This window comes from Phodopus roborovskii, unplaced genomic scaffold, assembly GCF_943737965.1.
Source record: "Phodopus roborovskii unplaced genomic scaffold, PHOROB, whole genome shotgun sequence".
NCBI lineage: Eukaryota > Metazoa > Chordata > Mammalia > Rodentia > Cricetidae > Phodopus > Phodopus roborovskii.
In genome coordinates, this window is record NW_026126549.1 from 19,719,681 (window position 1) to 19,738,916 (window position 19,236).

The following is a 19,236-nucleotide window of genomic DNA, read 5'->3' on the forward strand; positions in this document are numbered from 1 at the left end:
CAGACTGCTGGAAAAACTACTCATAACAGATGTGCTTATGTCTAGCCACTGTGCCTTACCACATACATTGTCCTGGGTCAGGGATATGAATGGGTCACAAAGGAAAAATAGGGAACATGGTCCATCAGGCTGTCAAAAACATAAGACTGATTACATTGTTTTTTTCTTAAAAGTCAACTGGTTCTGACCACCTTGAATACTCAGTATGGATGAAGAATGAGTGCGTAGTTCTAAATTATCTCAAAGCACATCATTAATTTGGCTAGAGGTTGGGTGAAAGTTTGCTTTGTAAAGACAAGCTTCAAAAAGCATTTCTCAAGAAAACCATCCCCACACAGCTATAAAGCCTAGGAAACACAATGACAAGTCCAGCAAGACATTCCCAATGGTGAAATGGTGACACTTTATATTGGAGATAATCAAAGATGTCTAACTGGACTTAAATCTTATTCTAAGTGGTATATACCTTTAATCCCATCACTCAGGAAGCAGAGCTAGGCAGATCTCAGTGACTTCTAGGCCAGCCCAGTCTATAAACCTAGTTCCAGGACAGCCAGGGCTACACAGAGAAACCCTGTCTCAAAAAAACAAAAAGAAAGGAAGGAAGGAGGGGAGGAAGTGAGGAAAGGAGGGAGGGAGGGAGGGAAGGAAGAAGAAAGGAAGGAAGGAAGGAAAAGAGAGGAATTCATGTCTGGTACTATAAACCTAGACAACTATCCATAATTGGAGAGGTCATAGACAATAGAGAAGCACCTATTATGGCATTTTCCTAAATCGTTATGGCTTTAACTGTGTTGGCAATAATTATCTTTACAACCACAGATAAATGTAGCTCTCACTCCTCATCAAAAAAGGTTCTTATTAAATATTTAAATTTATGTAGAATTATATGAGTAAGTAATGTATTTGTATCATTTCTATCCCTCCCCTTCCCCTTTCAAACTCATCCCGTGTCCTCCCCAATTCATGACTTCTTTAATTATTGATGCTGTGTATAGGTACATGAGTATATGCACATATACAACCGACTGAGTCCATTTAATGTTGCTTGTATGTAGATGTGTTTAGGTGTGACCACTTGGAACTGAATTCATCTAATGGGGGATAAGTACCTAGAAAGTATATAGAACATACTGCTTTAAACACACATGTATCAAAAACCCATCCATAATAAGCAAATGGATAAAGCAATCTTCAAAAGAAGCAAAACTGTCCAATGAATACCTAACAGTTCTCTAAATCATTAGCCCAGGAAAATGCAAATCAAAACCTACACAGAGGAACTAGAGAGGTTACTTAGTGGTTAAGAGACCTTTCTCCATAATTATGATGACCAGAGTTTGAATCCCAGAAAGTGTGTAACAAGGTGGGCAGAGCAGCAAACACCTGTAACACTAGCACTGAGTGGATTGTGAGATAAGAGGACAACTCAAGCTTCATTGCTTCCAGACTAGGAGAGAAGTGAGTCCGAGATTCAGACCTGTTTCAGAGGGAGAGGCATCAAGTGGTGGAAGAGTGGAACCTATGGCTTCTTCCAGCTTCTGCACACACAGGCAACCATCAGCACACACATGCTATCCCCCCTCAAACCATAAATAAATACAGATAACTGAAAACACAAGCTGTATTGAGATTCCATCTCATCCCAGGGAAAAATAGCTACTAATCAACAAGGGTGAAAAATCACACAAATGTTGGAGAGGAGGGAGCTGAGAAGAAAGGAACATCTAAATGTAGTTGCTTGGTGGGAGTACAGGGGTGCAAATATTAGTTCTACTGCCAGGAACAACTATAAAGGTGGTTTCCTAACAATGCAAAGAGAGAAATGTTTACACAGTTTTGTATGAGAACATCTAGCTTTCTCAGATCATTTGCTGAAGATATTCTCGTTTCTCCCAAGTGTATTATTTATGTCTCGGTCAAATATTCCATGGTTGGGTTTGTTTCTGGCTCCTCTGTCTAGTTCCTTGACCTGCATTCCTGTGGGTGGGTGGGTGGATTGCTTGATTTCTTGCTTTGCCAGTACCAGGATGCTTCTTCTCACTGTGGTTGCAGTCTAGTTGTTCACAAGTATTGTGATGCATCCACAATACTCCTTATTCAGGATTGCTGTGGTTTCTTATGGATCTTCTGTCCATCTGTATGGATTTTAGGATTGGTTTTTCTGTCCTCTGAAGAATGGAACTGGAATTTTTATGCATTGCCTCATATCCAAAGATCAGATTAAGTAATAATAGCAAATACCACAGTACTGATTCCCCCACTTGATGAGCACAGAAGGTCTTTCCATTTTGATTGTCTTCTATATTTCAAGTTTGTATTGTAAAGGACTTTGGTGTCCTTGATTATGATTATCCCCTGGTATTTGTTTTTAGTTACTTTGATGGGATTTCCACCATGATTCATTTCTTAGGAAGCTTGTTACTGGCATGTAGAGTAGCTATTGATTTTGGTGTTGTTTTTTTAATTCTGCTGCTTTGCTGAAAGTCTTAGTCTGCTTTTTATTGATGTACTAGAACACTGATGAAAAGCAACTTGGGGAGGAAATGCTTTATTTGTCTTACAAATCCTGGGTCACAGTCCATTGAGAAAAGCCTGAACATGAATCTGGAGGCCGGAACTGGAACAGAGGCCATGTAGGAGAGCCGCTTACTGGCTTGCTCCCACATCACCCTGCACCCATCAACTCCTTTCCTCACATCCTCCATAAAAATCTACTCACAAGGATCAAAGACCTCAGTGCATAACCTTGTCCAGATGTGGGCCAACATGTAGATAAGTTTATAAGTTTATATCTATCTGTATGTCCACATCCAGCCAAGTTTGTACAGTATTAGGGATTGAACCCTAATGCTGCACACTAGAAGCATTCTAACAACTGAGGGCACAAGTAGATGATTTTTATAAAGTAAAATATTAAAATACAACAGAGATAAATCATAGCTTGAGCACACTGGAATATTTCATTGAGTAAATGGATTTTAATATGAACTTTAAGCATGAAGAAGCTTTGTATTATTATTATAAGTTTTCATTACTCAAAGAGATGGGTTCTAAGTTATGGAAAAGAAACAAAGAAAGCAAATCAATGAAAATTAATAATAATGGCATCTAAATCAAATGGCTGAAACTAAAAGTATAAACTCAAGTTTTGTGTGACTGTTAGCAAAATCTGACATTGATGGCATAGATGACAATTACTATTTGCTTCTTGGTTTGAGAAATTACACTTATGTTACTTAAAATTCCCCATACTTTGAAGTCACATACTGAAGGAAATGTGCATGGGTGAAAGAACATCTTGGATTGCCCTGGAAAACTCCCGTCAAATTAGATGCAACAGGGTTGCTCTGGTTTCTAAAGTAGTTGAAGCTAGTAAGGGGCACATGCAGATGGTTACATGAATACTCTTACTTTGGTTGATTTATTAATTTTCCATCATAAAAGACTTAACTGAGAGAAAGTAGAAATGCATAAGAATTAGTCCCCATCAGAACATAAAAGTCATCAGGAAGGACTAAGTGCTTCAGAGAGAGCAAAAGACTAAGTGGTCCCTGTGGCATCAGTCTCTCACAACCTACTCTCCCTTCTTCCTTCCAGTGCCTTTATTTGCTTACTGCCATGGGTCAGCTGTTCTCTCATACATCTAAGAATGAAGACATGTGACCCAGTTTCATTAAACATTATAGGATGATTATGGCAGAAAATAGAATCCTTCTTCAGGAAACCGTCATTTTACTTGAGTTACATCTGGCACAAGGAAACTTTCAGAAAGAAAATGCTGTAATTACTGATCCATTAATAGAAATTAGTAACACCCCACTCAACGTCGCTGTGACCAGGGAGACTGGAGCAGGGAAATCCAGCTTCATCAATGCCCTGAGGGGGGTTGGACATGGAGTGGTAGAAATTACCATGGAGAGATAGCCATACAAACACCCCCAATATTCTGAATGTGGTGATTTGAGACATGCCTGGCATTGGAAGCACAAAATCTGGAGAAAATTAAATTCCACAAGTATGACTTCTTCATCATTGTTTCTGCCACACGATTTAAGAAAACTGCCAAAGCAGTCAGCATGATGAAGAAGGATGTCTACTTTGTGAGAACCAAAGTGGGCATAGATTTAGAAACATAAAAACCAAACACAGTGGCATGCATCTGTAACCCCAGCCCTAGGTAGATTTCCAGATACTCAAGATTTGTGAGACAGCCTGACTCAAATCAATGAGGTAGAGAACAATAAAGGACAAAATCTGACCTTGACTGAATGCCTCTCCACATGGATACAAAAATACAAGTAAAGAAATATTTTACACACAGTCCATTATATAAAAGATTTAAAAGAAAATTGTAAATATAAATGATGACTTAAGGACACTGAAATATTATATTCTAACATGGACTTTAACAGTAAGAAGTTTATATTTTTGCAAGTTTCTATTCCTCAAGGAGATGAGTCCCAAGTCATAATAAAGACAGAAAGAAAATAAAACTAGACAAATTAGAAATGATTTCAACCAAATACAATAGCTGGAATAACTGACATCATTTGAAAACAAAAATAAAACAAAGATCATATGTGATCTTTAGAGATTTTGCATTGCTTAAGCATAGCTGTCAATTATTTTTCATTTTTACTTATTTTTCACTTTGAGAAACTAGGCACATGTTGATTAAGTTCTCAGTAATTTGAAGGCACACACTAAAGGAAGTGTGCACAGATGGAGAAGACTCCAGTCAGGGTAGATGAAAGACAGTTTTTTTGTGTTATGATAATTGCTAATAACACTGGCTAAAGGGCTTATGCAGATTTTTGTATTATTTTCCCTAATTATACTTAAGTTTTATTTTTCCATAATTAAGGGTTTAGTAGAGATAGTAGATACCTGTCCTGGTTGGTTTTCTATTGCTGTGATAAATAGCATGACCAAAAGCATTCCAGGGGAAAAGAGTTTGGGGAGCTTACACACCGCCTCTGATCACAATCCACAGTGGAGGGAAGATAGGGGAAAGACTCAAGCAGGAGCAGAGGCATGAACAAGGGGAGAGTGCTGCTTATGGACTTGTTCCCCATAATTAGACTGTTTGCATTATTATACAACCCAGAACCACCTGCCCAGGAATGGTACCACCCACAGTGGCTGGGAACTCCCTCATCAATCCTCAGTCAAGAAACTGGCCAATAGGCATGCCCTCCATCAGCTTGATTTTTCAACTGAGATTTCCTCTTCCAAGAAGAACCTAATTTGTGTCTTGTTGACATAAAATAACAAGCACAATACATATGGAAACTAAAAAGCATCATAATATAACTGAGGCTGCAGCATAAAGGACACAGTGTTAAGCACAAAGGCATCTTATGTTGAGGTCCTTAGTCCACATGGAGTAGGTTTTTGTGCACAATGAGAGATAAGAATCTAATTTTGTTCTTCTACATGTAGCTGTCCAGTCTCCCAGCACTGTGTGTTGAAGATGTTCTTTTCTCCATTTAACTTTTCTTTTGTGCTTTATGGAAAATTAGAAGGTTGTTGTTTATGCCCTTGTTGCTGGGTCCTCTACTCTATAGCATAGATCTGTGAGTCTTCTTTTGTGTAAATACCATGCTCTTTTTATTATCGCTCTGTGTGTGTGTGTGTGTGTGTGTGTGCGCGCGCGCGCGCGCGCGCGCGCGTGCGTGTATTAACCTTGTATCTTGCCACTTAGGTGAAATTTTCTTTCAAGGTGAACTTTGGTGGAATCAAACTTCATTTTTTTATTGAGACTTTATAAGGAGAGGGTAGACATTGCTTGATCCTCCCAAAAAGAGAAAATTGTTGTAACAAAGCCATACAAAAAAAAGTAAAAATGAATGCATAAAAAACATATTAAAAGCTGTAAAGAAAAGTCCCAATTAAAAAAGAAAAACATATCAAAATTACATCAAATCTCTCATTAGCAACCATAAATGACAGAAAATGTGGAATAATATATTTCAAACACTAAATATACATAATTGCCAGTTAATTTTGCTATATCTACAAAGCTATCTTTTAAATTTGGCAGAAAATTAAGAACATTTTAAGATAAGCACAAATTCCAGAAGGGAAAATAGATTTCACACAAGGTCCACTTGTGTCACCCCAGCACATATTCACAAAGAACTCTATATCCAACAACAGAACTACCTGTGCATCCGTAGTCATTCATGCTCTATCCACAGTATCCGGGAAATGGGAACAGTCTAAACAACCATCACATGAGGAAAGGATAATGACAATGTGGCACCATTACAGAATGGAATATTTCTAGTCTGTTAAGGAAACTAAAACCACAAAATTCATGGGAAAATGGATGGAGCTGGAAGTATCATGCTGAGTGAGGTAACACAGACCCAGAAACATGAACATCGTTTTGTTCCTCTCATTTGTAGATGTTAGTGCTCACTCTTCAAATATCTGTGTTCAATTTGGAATACCCATAGAGGTTTAAAATTACTATGTGGCCATGGGATAGGACCACCAAGATAGGAGAAATAGTATACAGTGGTAGAAAGGGCAAAAGAAAATTATGACTCAAGAAAGGTTAAAATGGGGATTAAGGAGATAGAGCATAAGGTAGAGGAAGGAAAATGGGAGAAATAATGAATGCTGAAGGAATTTGAGCAAGTCATATGAAAAGCTACCACTACATTTCTTAAAATAAACCATGCACATATATAAAAGGAGTTGATATGGAGTTGCCCTCTACTAGGACAATATCCTTGCCACAGAGTAACAAATAAAAAAACCCAGTCCCAAGGATTTAATTGATTTTTTAGGTGTTCTCCAGGGAGATTCCTAAACATTACAGGCCATTGTCAGTGCTCTTGTGTACCTTACAGAACTTGATGGTGAGAACCTATTATTGAAGACACCATATACTTGACTTAGAGAACATAGAGAAATCAAGCTGATACTGGTCAGAAGTTTCATCCCTTCTGGCTTTCGTGAAGCTGGAAACCTCTATCCACAATAACAGGTTTGGGGGGGGGAGTAATCATTAATCATAATGAACTGTGAATTCTGTAAGGTACAATAATAACTGGCCAGACAAGATAAACCTACCCATGTAATTGTGGCAAAAATGTCCTGGGAGGAACCAACCGCTTACTGACTGGATTTAATAGTGTCTTCACAAGATGAAAACTGTATATGCACAAGAACCTAAGGCTACACAGATCATAGTCCCTAGGTGAGAGTTATTATTACTATCCTGCTAAATTGACATAATATTAAGCCATTTTCTAAAGAGCTATCATTATACCCTCAGAATAAGGCATCTCTCAACACTTATGGAAGCTTGTGTTTGCAGTAGATGATCATCAGTCCACAGACACATGACTAGCAAACAAGCAGATACTAGGACATGGAAGAATATTTGGTCTAACTTGGATATATCGATTCTACCTCCAAAGGCACAGGAATGGTTGTGGAAGCAGGCCTGAAAAGACTGTAAGAGCCAGAGTTGGTGGATGACGACAGGGAAACAGTGTCTTCTGGACACTGCAGGGCAGTTCCACATATTAACTCACCATGGTTGTGACAGCACCTGTAAGACCTGTCAAGCCCAAGATCTGCTGAAAACCAGCATAGACAGAGGAGCTGAGAATAAGAACTAATGAACATGAATGTACAATCATGAGAAAATAAGGCTGTAGTCAGGGGGAAGTAAAATGAGCTGTGTCTTGGATGACACTAAATTTGGCATCTGCACAGGATCCCAGACAATGGGTTGTGTGACCAGTTCAGGCAGCACTTATGAAATCGGGAATCAGAAAAATTAGCATTCAAGAATTGTATTCCTGCCTATTTAGTAAGTTGTTCCTTTGTGTTCCCCCTCAATTTCCAAACTCCACCTTCCGTTACTTTATGATTTTAGGACTATCCAGCATTTACTGCCAAGAAATGAAGAGATAATAGAATGAGAAACAGCTGATAGTTTTGGTTTCTCTTTCTTCTTCTTGGAAATGCAAGAAATTCTGAAAATCAACGAGATTCATGAGCTTTACTGATTGGCCAGCACACACTTAGAAGGAAGGGGAGTACACACAGAAGTGTACAAATCCTGCCCAACTGCCTTCAGTCTGCTGCATTTCCACTAAGAAACAGAGGTGGCTTCATGTGAAGAGACCGGAGCACAGTGGAGTGTGGTTCCTGCAGCTGAACTTCAGTGAACACAAACACCAGACACAGGACTTTCTGGTAAGGCAGGAGCATTCCTTCAAACCCTCGCAATCTCTTTTCTCATAAGAGCTGAGAGGTAATTTAGGAACATGCCTGAGAGTGGGGATCATCAGCTTGGAAGCTCTGGAGCTTTGGTGGGAGGCCTTGTGGATGGACTTAGCCAAGTACCCAAGTTGAGATAGACCTAAAGCCAAATGATGCTGATATTGGTTTTGACAAAACACATCCAGTTGTTTTGGCTTATCTCTCCCTAAAAGGGTTGTAAACAGATGACTCAGGTAATGGAATATCTCTGCAATGTGTATGAGGTTTGTGTTTTACCTCCAAATACTGCTCAGTTCAGAGTCACTTGTTCAGTTCCTTACATTTCAAGGCCTCTGGGTTGTGGGGAAGAGTTCTCTCTGCATGCTACTTCTGCTGTAGCTGGCTGTGGAAACCTGTGGTTTTGTTTACTGTAAAGCAGGCGTGCTAAGGATCTTCTCTCCATCTGTGAGAAACATGAGCTGTGTCAGGATGTGGTGACAGCTGTCATTTAGACAGGTTTCCTTTTGAAATGCTTGGTATGTCACAGCCTTCTGGTTCTCTGTGTTCATATTCAGTGGAAAGATCTTGCAGACAGCTATCACACTGGAGTCTGCATCAAAAATCTGGGAGCTAGAACTGAAAGAAGGATAGGGAAACCTGAAAAGATAAGAACAGCATTTGTGCTTTCAAGGACATGTATCTGTGGCCTGAGGGTGCCTGTCCCCTTCAACAGGAAATCTGTTTAGCTTCTCTAGCTTCCCTTTTAGAACATTCTCTTTACCCACCCCTTCCCGTCCTGTGTCTGCAGTCAGTTTGCAGCTCTGGTTTCGTGCACAGCTGTCCCCATCTGTCCTATGGCGTAGACAGGGTCTTCCTGTGCAGTGAGTCTGTGTGTGCTGGTGCTATTTCACAGTAGCATTCTGATGACACCTTTTTTTTTTTTAGACTGTTTTTGTGCTCTCCCCAGACCCTCAGCACCCACTGTTTATGAATGTACTAGATCTCCAATAATCTACGGACCAGGGAAAGCTATACAACAGGCACAGATATTCTCATAAAGTCCTAGCGTTTTCCTCATACCCTCATTCATTGCCTAATGACATATCCTTGTGCTTGTGGTGAAGAGGCGAGTAAGACAAATGCACTTTCTGTTACCTGAGCTTTATTATACTGTGGAAGGGTGACAATAAATGAATCTAGGTAAAGACACACTATGGCACAGCAAGTGCTGCGGAGACACTGAAACTTAAAGAAAGGATGGTGAATGATAGAGGCCGGTACATATTTACACCCTAGTGTGAATATGAACCCTGAAACCTGCCTAATTGATGCACACCTAGAGAATGGTGATTAATAGCCCTGTGGCTACCTGGGGAGAGCACAGAGAATGGAAACAGTCGCATAGTGCAAAGTCCTGAGATAACAGGGAGGCTGGAATTGAGACACCATTGGCTTCAAGCAGGTAATAATAAAGTTCAAATGTTTATTGTCTGTAGTGTTTTCACGGTATATCTAAGGAATGTTCTGGACTAAAACAGGAATCCTTGTGGTGTCTCTCAGGACTGATGGGACATGATATGACTTCAGTGTCATAACTCTGGCTGTTCGATCATCCATGTTGCTTTAAGAACAATCACAGGGACTATAATAATGTCCATGACATAATCAAAGCTGGAATTGAGGAGAACCTGAAGAAGATAACATAAGAGTGATCAGTTTTGAGTGGATTTGAAAACAGAGCTTAACTCGGTGAACTAATTTGATATGAGTGAGACAGAGGAGGCTCCTGGGTGACTGGGGATTTCCTGTCTCTTTAACAAATAGTGAGGTCCATTGTGCTGCCTGGCAAGGCCTTGGAGGCATGTTTGTAGAGAAAAATGGGCAGAAATATGAGAGCTGAGCTAAGCACCCAACAATTAAACTCAGGTCCTTAACCCGGTCAACAAGTGTTTTTCCCTGCTGAATAATCTTACTGAACTAAATCATTTTTTCTTGGACACAGGGTCTCAAGTAGCCCAGGCTAGCCTCTAACTCACTGTGTACCAAGGATGATTGGAAGTACTGATCCTCTTAGCCCTACTTCCTGACTACCAGTATTACAGGGATCCACAAGCAGCTGCATTTGATGAGGTGTTGGGGATTGAACCCAAGGCCTTCTTCATGTTAGGTAAACTCTCTACCAACTGAACAATGTATCCAGTACACAGTTAGATTGCTTTCATAAAATGAAACATTTAAAAGAAAATGATGAATCTAAATAATTACTTGAGAACACTGAAATGTTGTACTGAAGAAATGCATTTGAACATGGACTTTAAGGGTAAAGAACTTTTTTAAAAAAAATTATAATTTTTTTAATTTTAATCAATCCCAATTCCCTCTCCCTCCCTCTTTCCCTCTCTCCAACCCTCTCATGCCCCCTACCACCCTTCTCTTCCTCCCCCCCACTCTACATGTAGAGTGATGCCCTCCAGGTGGGTCATCTAAATCTGTCAAGTCATTTGGAGTAGGGACTAGGACTTCTCTCCTATCTCTAGGTTAAGGCAGTATCCCTCCATGGGGGATGTGCCTGCAAGGTTTTTTGTTTTGTTTTGTTTTGTTTTGTGCACCAGGAATACATCCTGGTTCCACTGTCTGAGGTCCCTTAGACTGTTCAGTCCTTCTAGCTGAGACCCATATTCAGGGGGTCTGAGTCAGTCACATACTGGATTCCTGGATATCAGTCTGGGGGCCCATTAGCTCCTCCTTGTTCAGGTCAGCTGTCTCTACGTGTTTCTGCAGCCTGGTCTTGTCCTCCCTCTCTACATCTGGATTCCAGTTAAGCTCAGTGTTTAGTTGTGGGTGTTTGCTTCTGTTTCCATCAGCTACTAGATGAGTGCTCCATGACGGTGGATAAGTTGGTTGTTGATCTCATTATCAGGGAAGGGCCTTTTGGCTAAGATCGAGTGTTTTTTTATAATTTTTTTAATTAAAATTTGAAGCAAACTTGTTTTACATGGCAATCAAAGTTCCCTCACCCTCCCATCTTCCTCTGCCCCCCCAACACACAAAACCTCATCCCCTTTCTACTCCCCAGACAGAGTGAGGCCTACCATGGGGAGTCTTCAAAGTCTGTCATATCATTTGGGGCAGGGCAGAGGCCCTCCCCCATGTGTCTAGGCTGAGGGAGTATCCCTCTATGTGGAATGGGCTCCCAAAGTCCAGTCGTACACTAGGGATAAATACTGATCCACTGCCAGAGGCCGCATAGACTGCCCAGTCCTCCCAACCAACACCACATTCAGGGAATTTGGGTCAGTTCTATGCTGATTTCCAAGCTATCAGACGAGAGGTCATGAGCTCCCCCTTGTTCAGCTCAGCAGTTTCTGAGCGTTTCTCCAGCTTGATCTTGAACATTTTGCTCATCCATCCTCCCTCTCCGCAACTGGATTCCAGGAGTGCAGCTTAGTATTTAACTATGGGTGTCTGCTTCTGCTTCAATCAGCTACTAGATGAAAGCTCTAGGGTGGCACACAAGGTAGTCATCAATCTCACTATCAGAGAAGAACATTTAAGGTAGCCTCTCCACTATTGCTTAGATTGTTAGTTGGGGTCATCCTTGTAGATCTCTGGACATTTCCCCAGTGCCAGATTTCTCTTTAAACCTATAGTGGCTCCCTCTATTATGGTATCTCTTTTCTTGCTCTCCTCTATTCTTTCCCTGACTCAATCTTCCTACTCACTTATGCCCACCTCCTCCTCCTCTTCTTCTCCTCTTTTCTCCTAACTCCCCCTCCTTCATGCTCCCAATTTGTTCTTCAGATCGCGTCCCTTTCCTCTCCTTGGGGGACCATGTATGTCTCCCTTAGAGTCCTCCTTGTTTATTAGAGTTTCAGGAGTTATGGATTGTAGGCTGGTAATCCTTTGCTCTATGTCTAAAATCCATGTGTGAATGAGTACATACCATGTTTGTCTTCTTGTGACTGGGTTACCTCACTCAGGATGATTTCCTCTAGTTCCATCCATTTGCCTGCAAATTTGAAGATTCCATTGTTTGTTTGTTTTTCTGCTGAGTAGTACTCCATTGTGTAAATATGCCACATTTTCTCCATCCATTCTTTAGTTGAGGGATATTTAGGTTGCTTCTAGGTTCTAGATATTGCATATAATGCTGCTATGAACATGGTTGAACAGATGTCCTTGTTGTATGAATGTGCATCTTTTGGGTATATGCCTGAGAGTGAAATTACTGGACCTTGAGGTAGAATGATTGCCATTTTTGCTGAGGAACCACCATACTGATTTCCAAAGTGGCTATATGAGTTTCTACTCCCACCAGTAGTAGAAGGGTGTACCCATTTCTCCACATCCTCTCCAGCAAAAACTGTCATTGTGTTTCTGATTTTAGCCATTCTGACAAGAGTAAGATTGTATATCAGAATTGTTTTGATTTGCAATTCCCTGATGGCTAAGGATGTTAAGCACTTTCAAAATATCTTTCATCCATTTTAGATTGCTCTATTGAGAATTCTCTATTTAATTCTGTACCCAGCTTTATTTTATTATTTTAAGTATGTTCCTGTTATCCCTGATCTCTCCAAGACCTTTGTCATGAAGGGATGTTGGATTTTGTTGAAGGCTTTTTCAGCATCTACTGAGGTGATCATACGGTTTTACTTTTTCAGTTTGTTTATAAGATGAATTACATTGATAGATTTTCATATGTTGACCCATCCCTGCATTCTTGGGATGAAGCCTACTTGGTCATGAAGGATGATTTCTCTGATGTATTCTTGGATTCGATTTGCCAGTATTTTATTGAGTATTTTTGCATCAATGTTAATGCTTCTCTTTCTTAGTTGTGTGTTTGTGTGGCTTAGGTATCAAGGTAGTTGTAGACTCATAAAAAGAGTTTGGCAATGACCCTCCTGCTTCTATTGTGTGGAACACTTTGAGGAGTATTGGTATTAGCTCTTCATTGAATTTCTGGTAGAATTCTGCACTGAAAGCTTTATAGACTTCATGGAGATGAGATCCAAATAATGAAAAAAGTACATAAGGAAAGTAAATCTAGGCAAATATGAAATTATTTCAACAAAACTTAGTAGCTGAACTTACTGAAATCTTTTGAAAACAAAAATAAAATTAATTAGATTTATGTGATCATGAGAGATTTGGCATTGATTAAACACTGATGTCAACTGTAATTCATTGCTATATATTTTTCCGTGTGTAAAACTAGGCATATGTTGACTAAGTTTCCATTCATTTAAAGGCATCCACGTAAGGACAGATGGAGAACACATTTGATTTCACATGTAATACCCATGCTTTTGTAGTTGTTGATGCTGGCTAAAGGACACATTCAGATATTTTATATTATTTTCCCTTGCTTTACTTCCACACTTTCCACACTGAAGGGTTTAATTGAAAGATAGTAGAAATTTGCTCTAGTTTCCTTTCTATTGTTTTTATAAGCACAATGAACAAAGAATTTTGAAAAAACAAAACAGTTTTGTGAACTTAAATGTTCTGATTTCCGATCACAGTCCACCAGTGGGGGAATCAGGGAAGAAACTGCGGGAGTAGAGGAAGGGAAAATGGGAGAATGCTGGTTACTACCATGCCCGACATAGTTCAATGTTGTGGAATAATCTTTTGTAAAATATGAAAATGAGTCATCGCAAGGCACCTTCGGATCATTTAATAAAAAGCTAAACTTTCATTATCTATGCAGGAGAGATAGGCAAGACAGCCACACAGAGAACTCCAGGAGAAAGAAAAGCAGAGACGCCAACAGTCAAAGAGGAAGAAGCACTTCCATACAAAGTAAAGGTAACTGAGCCACATAAAAGAATGTAGGTAAAAAATCTGGGGTAATTTAATTTCTAAGAGCTAATTAGAAACATTCCTAAGCTATTGCCTGAGCTTTTATAATTAGTAATGTCTTCATGTCATAATTGTGGAACTGGTGTTCCCAATGAAAAACTCCAGCTACACTTCAATAATGCTTTCTTAACTTACCCAGGACCACCTGCCCAGGAGCATTCCACCCACAGTGGACTGGGACCTCCCACATCAATATAAAATCGTCAATCATCAATATAGAAAAAGCCCCATAGGCAAGCCCCCAGTCCAATCTGATGAAGACAATTTCTCAGATAAGGATTTCTCCTCCAGAAGGATTATAACTTGTATCATGTTGACAAAAAAAAGCATTAAGCATAAATACATGGAAACTAGTTAACATCAGAACATAACTGAGGCTGCAGCATAAATAACACAGTGCTAAGCACAAAGGTATCTTCAGTCTCTTAAAACTCACTCTCTCTTCCTACTTTCAGGGCCCCCTTCCAACACAGCCATGGGTCAGGCCTCCTCTGTTGCAGCTAAGAAAAAAGACTATGGAGATTTGGAGTCCAGCTTCACTGAATATTTTAAGAACATAAAGACAGAAAACACAATCATTCCTCAGGATACCATCGATGCAATTGAGTTACACCTGAGAAAAGGAGACACTCATGGGACAAGCTCTGAAATCAGGGCTGCATTAAAAAATATTGATGAGTCCACAATAAATATTGCTGTGATTGGAGAGTCCGGAGCAGGGAAGTCCAGCTTCATCAATGCCCTGAGGGGGGTTAGATCTGAAGACAAAAGTGCTGCTGAAGTTGGGGTAATAGAGACAACTATGAAGATAACTGCATACAATCACCCCAAAATCAAAACTTTGACATTATGGGACCTGCCTGGCATTGGAACTATAAAGTTTCCTCCAAAAACTTACCTGAAGGAAGTGAAATTCCAAAAGTATGACTTCTTCATTATTGTTTCTGCCACACGTTTTACAAAGCATGAACTAGAACTTGCCAAAGCAATCAGATTTATGAAAAAGAATTACTACTTTGTGAGAACCAAGATAGACATTGATTTAGAAAATGAAAAAAAGACCAAACCACGTACATTTGACAGAGAAAAGATCCTGGAGAAGATCAGAAGCTACTATATGAATAACTTTATTCAGAATAACATGGATATACAGCAGATTTTCTTGGTTTCTAACCAATATTTATCTTTGTATGATTTTCCGGTCCTGATGGACACCCTGATAAAGGATCTTCCTGCTCAAAAGCGCCACAGTTTTATGCTTTCCATGTCTAACGTTACAGAGGCAGCCATTGACAGAAAGCACAAGTCTATGCAGCAGACTGTCTGGTTGGAAGCCATCAAGGATGGAATTCTGGCTACTGTTCCTGCAGTGGGCATCCTCATGGGTGATGTGGAGAAGATGAAGGTGAAGTTAAACTACTATCGGTTCGTCTTCGGAGTGGATGATGAATCCCTGGAGTTCATAGCCAAGGATTTCCAAGTGCCTGTTGAACAACTGAAAAAAATCATGAAATCTCCTTATTTGTTGGAAACTAAGGAAGGGAAAACATTAGAGGAAAACCTTTTGAACTATTTGGAGAAATGTGTCTCAGCTAATGGTGGGCTCCTTGCTACAGGCTTTTACTTGAGGAAAACCTTTTACCTACAACTTCTTTTCCTTGACACAGTGACTGAAGATGCCAAAGTTCTCCTTAGAGAGATATATTCAAAAGCTAGTTCAAACTCACCTCACCCACAGCTACTGACCATGGATAAGTTTTATTCTTTCCTCATATCCTTCACAGGATTCACTGTCATTTGTTTTGTTTTGTTTTATCTTGGCCTTTGGGAATGGAATAAGGGGTAATCTCCAAATAATGTTCTGATATTATGACCATTTTAATTTTACTATAAAGAACACAAATATTATATAAAATAAATAAAAAACAAACAAAATAAAGAACACAAATATGTAAATTTTAAACAAATAGTTAATTCTACAATAGCCTGTTTATTCTATTATTTGTGAGGCTAGGGCTCCAATCCAGGCTTTGTACATGCTAGGCAAGCATTTTATCACTAAACTACACACCTCACCTTGTGATAGCTTTTAGATTTAAATAAGCCAATAAATCAATAATTTGACTATTGTGGAATTCTGAATTCTAATTATTTAATTGTCAATCTGTATTTCTAACAAAAAATGATAAAATGTGGATTACATATTATCATAATTCTAACAGATAATGTAAACAAAATAGGTTCTTCAATGTCCAACATAATTATATGTAGCAAACTAATAGTCACATATTTTCAAGTCATTAATAATAATCAGAATTAATGTGAATCCCTTAAGGACATTTGGAATTCTTTTTACTTTTCTTTCTTTTTTTTTTTTAAGTGTTTATCTTATTTAACTTACAGGTACATGTAAAGGCCAGAGGACAACTTGTGCAGTTGGTTTTACCCTTCCACCATGAGGGCTCAGGGCATCTAACTCAGCAACTCAGGCTTGTCCAGGACTTGCAGAGGCATCTCACACTCCACCCAGAGTGAGCCTGGACAAGGCAATTAGCACAGTAGAGATGTTCTGGCTGCTCAGAGGATGCTGAGCTGACTATGGACTGCACGGGACCAGCCGGACTAGAGAGACTTTTCTCTCAAATGCATAAAAAATAGGAAGGATAGAGAGCAGTACCACAATGGGATACAGACATTAAGTCCGCAGCCCCTTAGTAATTTTAATTTGCAATGACCAACAATGTTGCACACTTTTTCAAATGCTAATTAGCCATTTTTCTTTCTTTCTTCTTCTTTTTTTTTTTTTTTTTTTTTTTTGTGAGAACTCTCCAGTCAGTTTCATGGCCCATTTTTATTGGGTTGTTTGTTTTCCTAAATAATACTTTATACATTCTAGCTAATCCTCTATCAGATTTATAACTAGCAAAGATTTTCTCCCATTCTGTGGGATGTTTTTTTCTTTGCCTGACAATTTTCTTTTTATGCCAAATATTTTTATTTCATGAGCTCCCATTTTTGATTACTGTTCTTATTTGCTGAAAATCAGAATCTGATCCGAAAAGTCCTTACCTATTCTACTGTCTTAAATATACTCCCTGCTTTTCCTCATAAATTTTCAGGGTCCAATCTTATGTTGAGGGTTATGATCTACTTAGAGCAGATTTTTTGCAGAGTGAGAGACAAGGATCTAATTTAGTTGTCCTTCATGTAGCTATCCAGTTTCCCAGCACTGTTTGTTGAAGATGCTCTTTTCTCCAGTTGATTTCTCTTTTGTGTCTTTGTTGAAAACCAGCTGGTTGTAGTTTATGCCCTTGTTGCTGGGTCCTCTGCTCTAGAGCATAGATCTGTGAGTCTGCTTTTGTGTAAATACCATGCGCTTTTTATAATTATCGCTCTGAGGTATAACTTGAAAATGGGCATAGCAATAGCTCCAACAATATGCTTTTTACTCAGGATTGCTTTGGCTGTTAGGGTTTCTCCTATACTTCCATATGAAGATGATTTTCTGTTTCTGTGAAGGAAGGCATTAGAATTTTCATTGGGTTTTGTACATGATGATAGACATGAGTCTATCTGCAGTCTTCTACACACCATCATCAATTGTGCCAGCACCATTTGTTGAAGATGCTTTCCTACCCTCATTGTATACTTTTAGTTGTTTTGTCAAAAATCAGGTGTTCGTATGTGTGGGGGTTAATATCAGGATTTTCTATTTGATTCCATTGGTCTACTTGTCTATTTTTGTGCCAATAGCAGGCAGTTTTCAGAACTATAGCTCTGTAGTAGAGCTTAAAGTCAGGGATGGTGATGCCTCCTGAAGTTCCTTTATTGTACAGGGTTGTTTTGGCTATCCTGCCTCTTTTGTTTTTCCATATAAAGTTGATTATTATCCTTTCAAGGTCAGTGAAGAATTGTGCTGGGATTTTAATGGAGATTGCATTGAATCTGTAGATTGCTTTTGGCAAGATTGCCATTTTTACTGTTTATCCTACCTATCCAAGAGCATGGGAGATCTTTCCATTTTCTGGTATCTTCTTTAATTTCTTTCTTTAGAGCCACAAAGTTCTTGTTATATAGGTCTTTTACTTGTTTGGTAACCATTACACCAAGATACTTTGTTGTTTGTGGCTATTGTAAAAAGTGATATTTCTCTGATTTCTCTCTCAGCCCCTTTGTTGTCTGAATAAAGTAGGGCTACTGATTTTTTTGAGTTTATCTTCTATCCTGCTAGTTTGCTGAAGGTGTTTATCAGGAGTTCCCTGGTAGAGTTTTTTGGGTCCCTTATGTAAACTATAATCTCATCTGCAAATAGAGAAAGTTTGACTTCTTCCTATCCAATTTGGATCGCCTTAATCTCCTTTTGTTCAAATGGAACAAAGACCTGAACATAAATCCAGCCACACTGAACCTCTTAGAAGAGAAAATGGGAGGTACCTTTGAATAAATTGATATAGGAAACCACTTCCTGAACATAACTCCAGTAGCACAGGCACTGAGATCAACAATTAATAAATGGGACCTCCTCAAACTTAGAAGCTTCTGTAAGGCAAAGGACACAGTTGACAGGACCAAACAGAAGTTCACAGACTGGGAAAAGATTTTCACCAATCCTAAATCCGACAAAGGGCTGACCTCCAAAATATACAAAGAACTCAAGAAACTAGTCAACAAAACACCAAATAACCCTATTAAAAAAATGGGGTACAGAACTGAAGAAAGAATTCTCAATAGAGGAAATCAAAAAGGCTGAAAGGCAATTAAGAAAGTACTATCAGGGAAATGCAAATCAAAACAACTTTGAGATACCATCTTACTCCTGCCAGAATGGCTAAAATTAGAAACACCAATGACAACTTATGCTGGAGAGGATGTAGAGAAAGGGGAACACTCCTCCATTGCTGGTAGGAGTGCAAATATGTACAGCCATTTTGGAGATCAGTATGGCGGTTCCTCAGGAGAAATGGGAATCAGTAACCACAGGACCCGACAATCCCCCTCTTAGGCATATACCCAAATGATCCACATCCATACAACAAAGACATGTGTTCAACTATGTTCATAGCAGCATTATTTGTAATAGCAAGAAACTGGAAGCAACCTAGATGCCCCTCAACTGAAGAATGGATAAAGAAGATGTGG

At 39.2% G+C, this 19,236-nt stretch overlaps 1 protein-coding gene across 1 annotated transcript; it reads left to right on the forward strand.

Moving 5' to 3' along the window:
* Positions 1-7,962: 7,962 nt before the first annotated feature.
* Positions 7,963-16,863, forward strand: LOC127234034 (interferon-inducible GTPase 1-like). Its single transcript, XM_051200744.1, has 3 exons — positions 7,963-8,223; positions 13,946-14,043; positions 14,553-16,863. The coding sequence occupies exon 3, from the start codon at positions 14,573-14,575 to the stop codon at positions 15,941-15,943; it is 1,371 nt and encodes a 456-aa protein (XP_051056701.1). The 5' UTR covers positions 7,963-8,223; positions 13,946-14,043; positions 14,553-14,572; the 3' UTR covers positions 15,944-16,863.
* Positions 16,864-19,236: the final 2,373 nt, after the last annotated feature.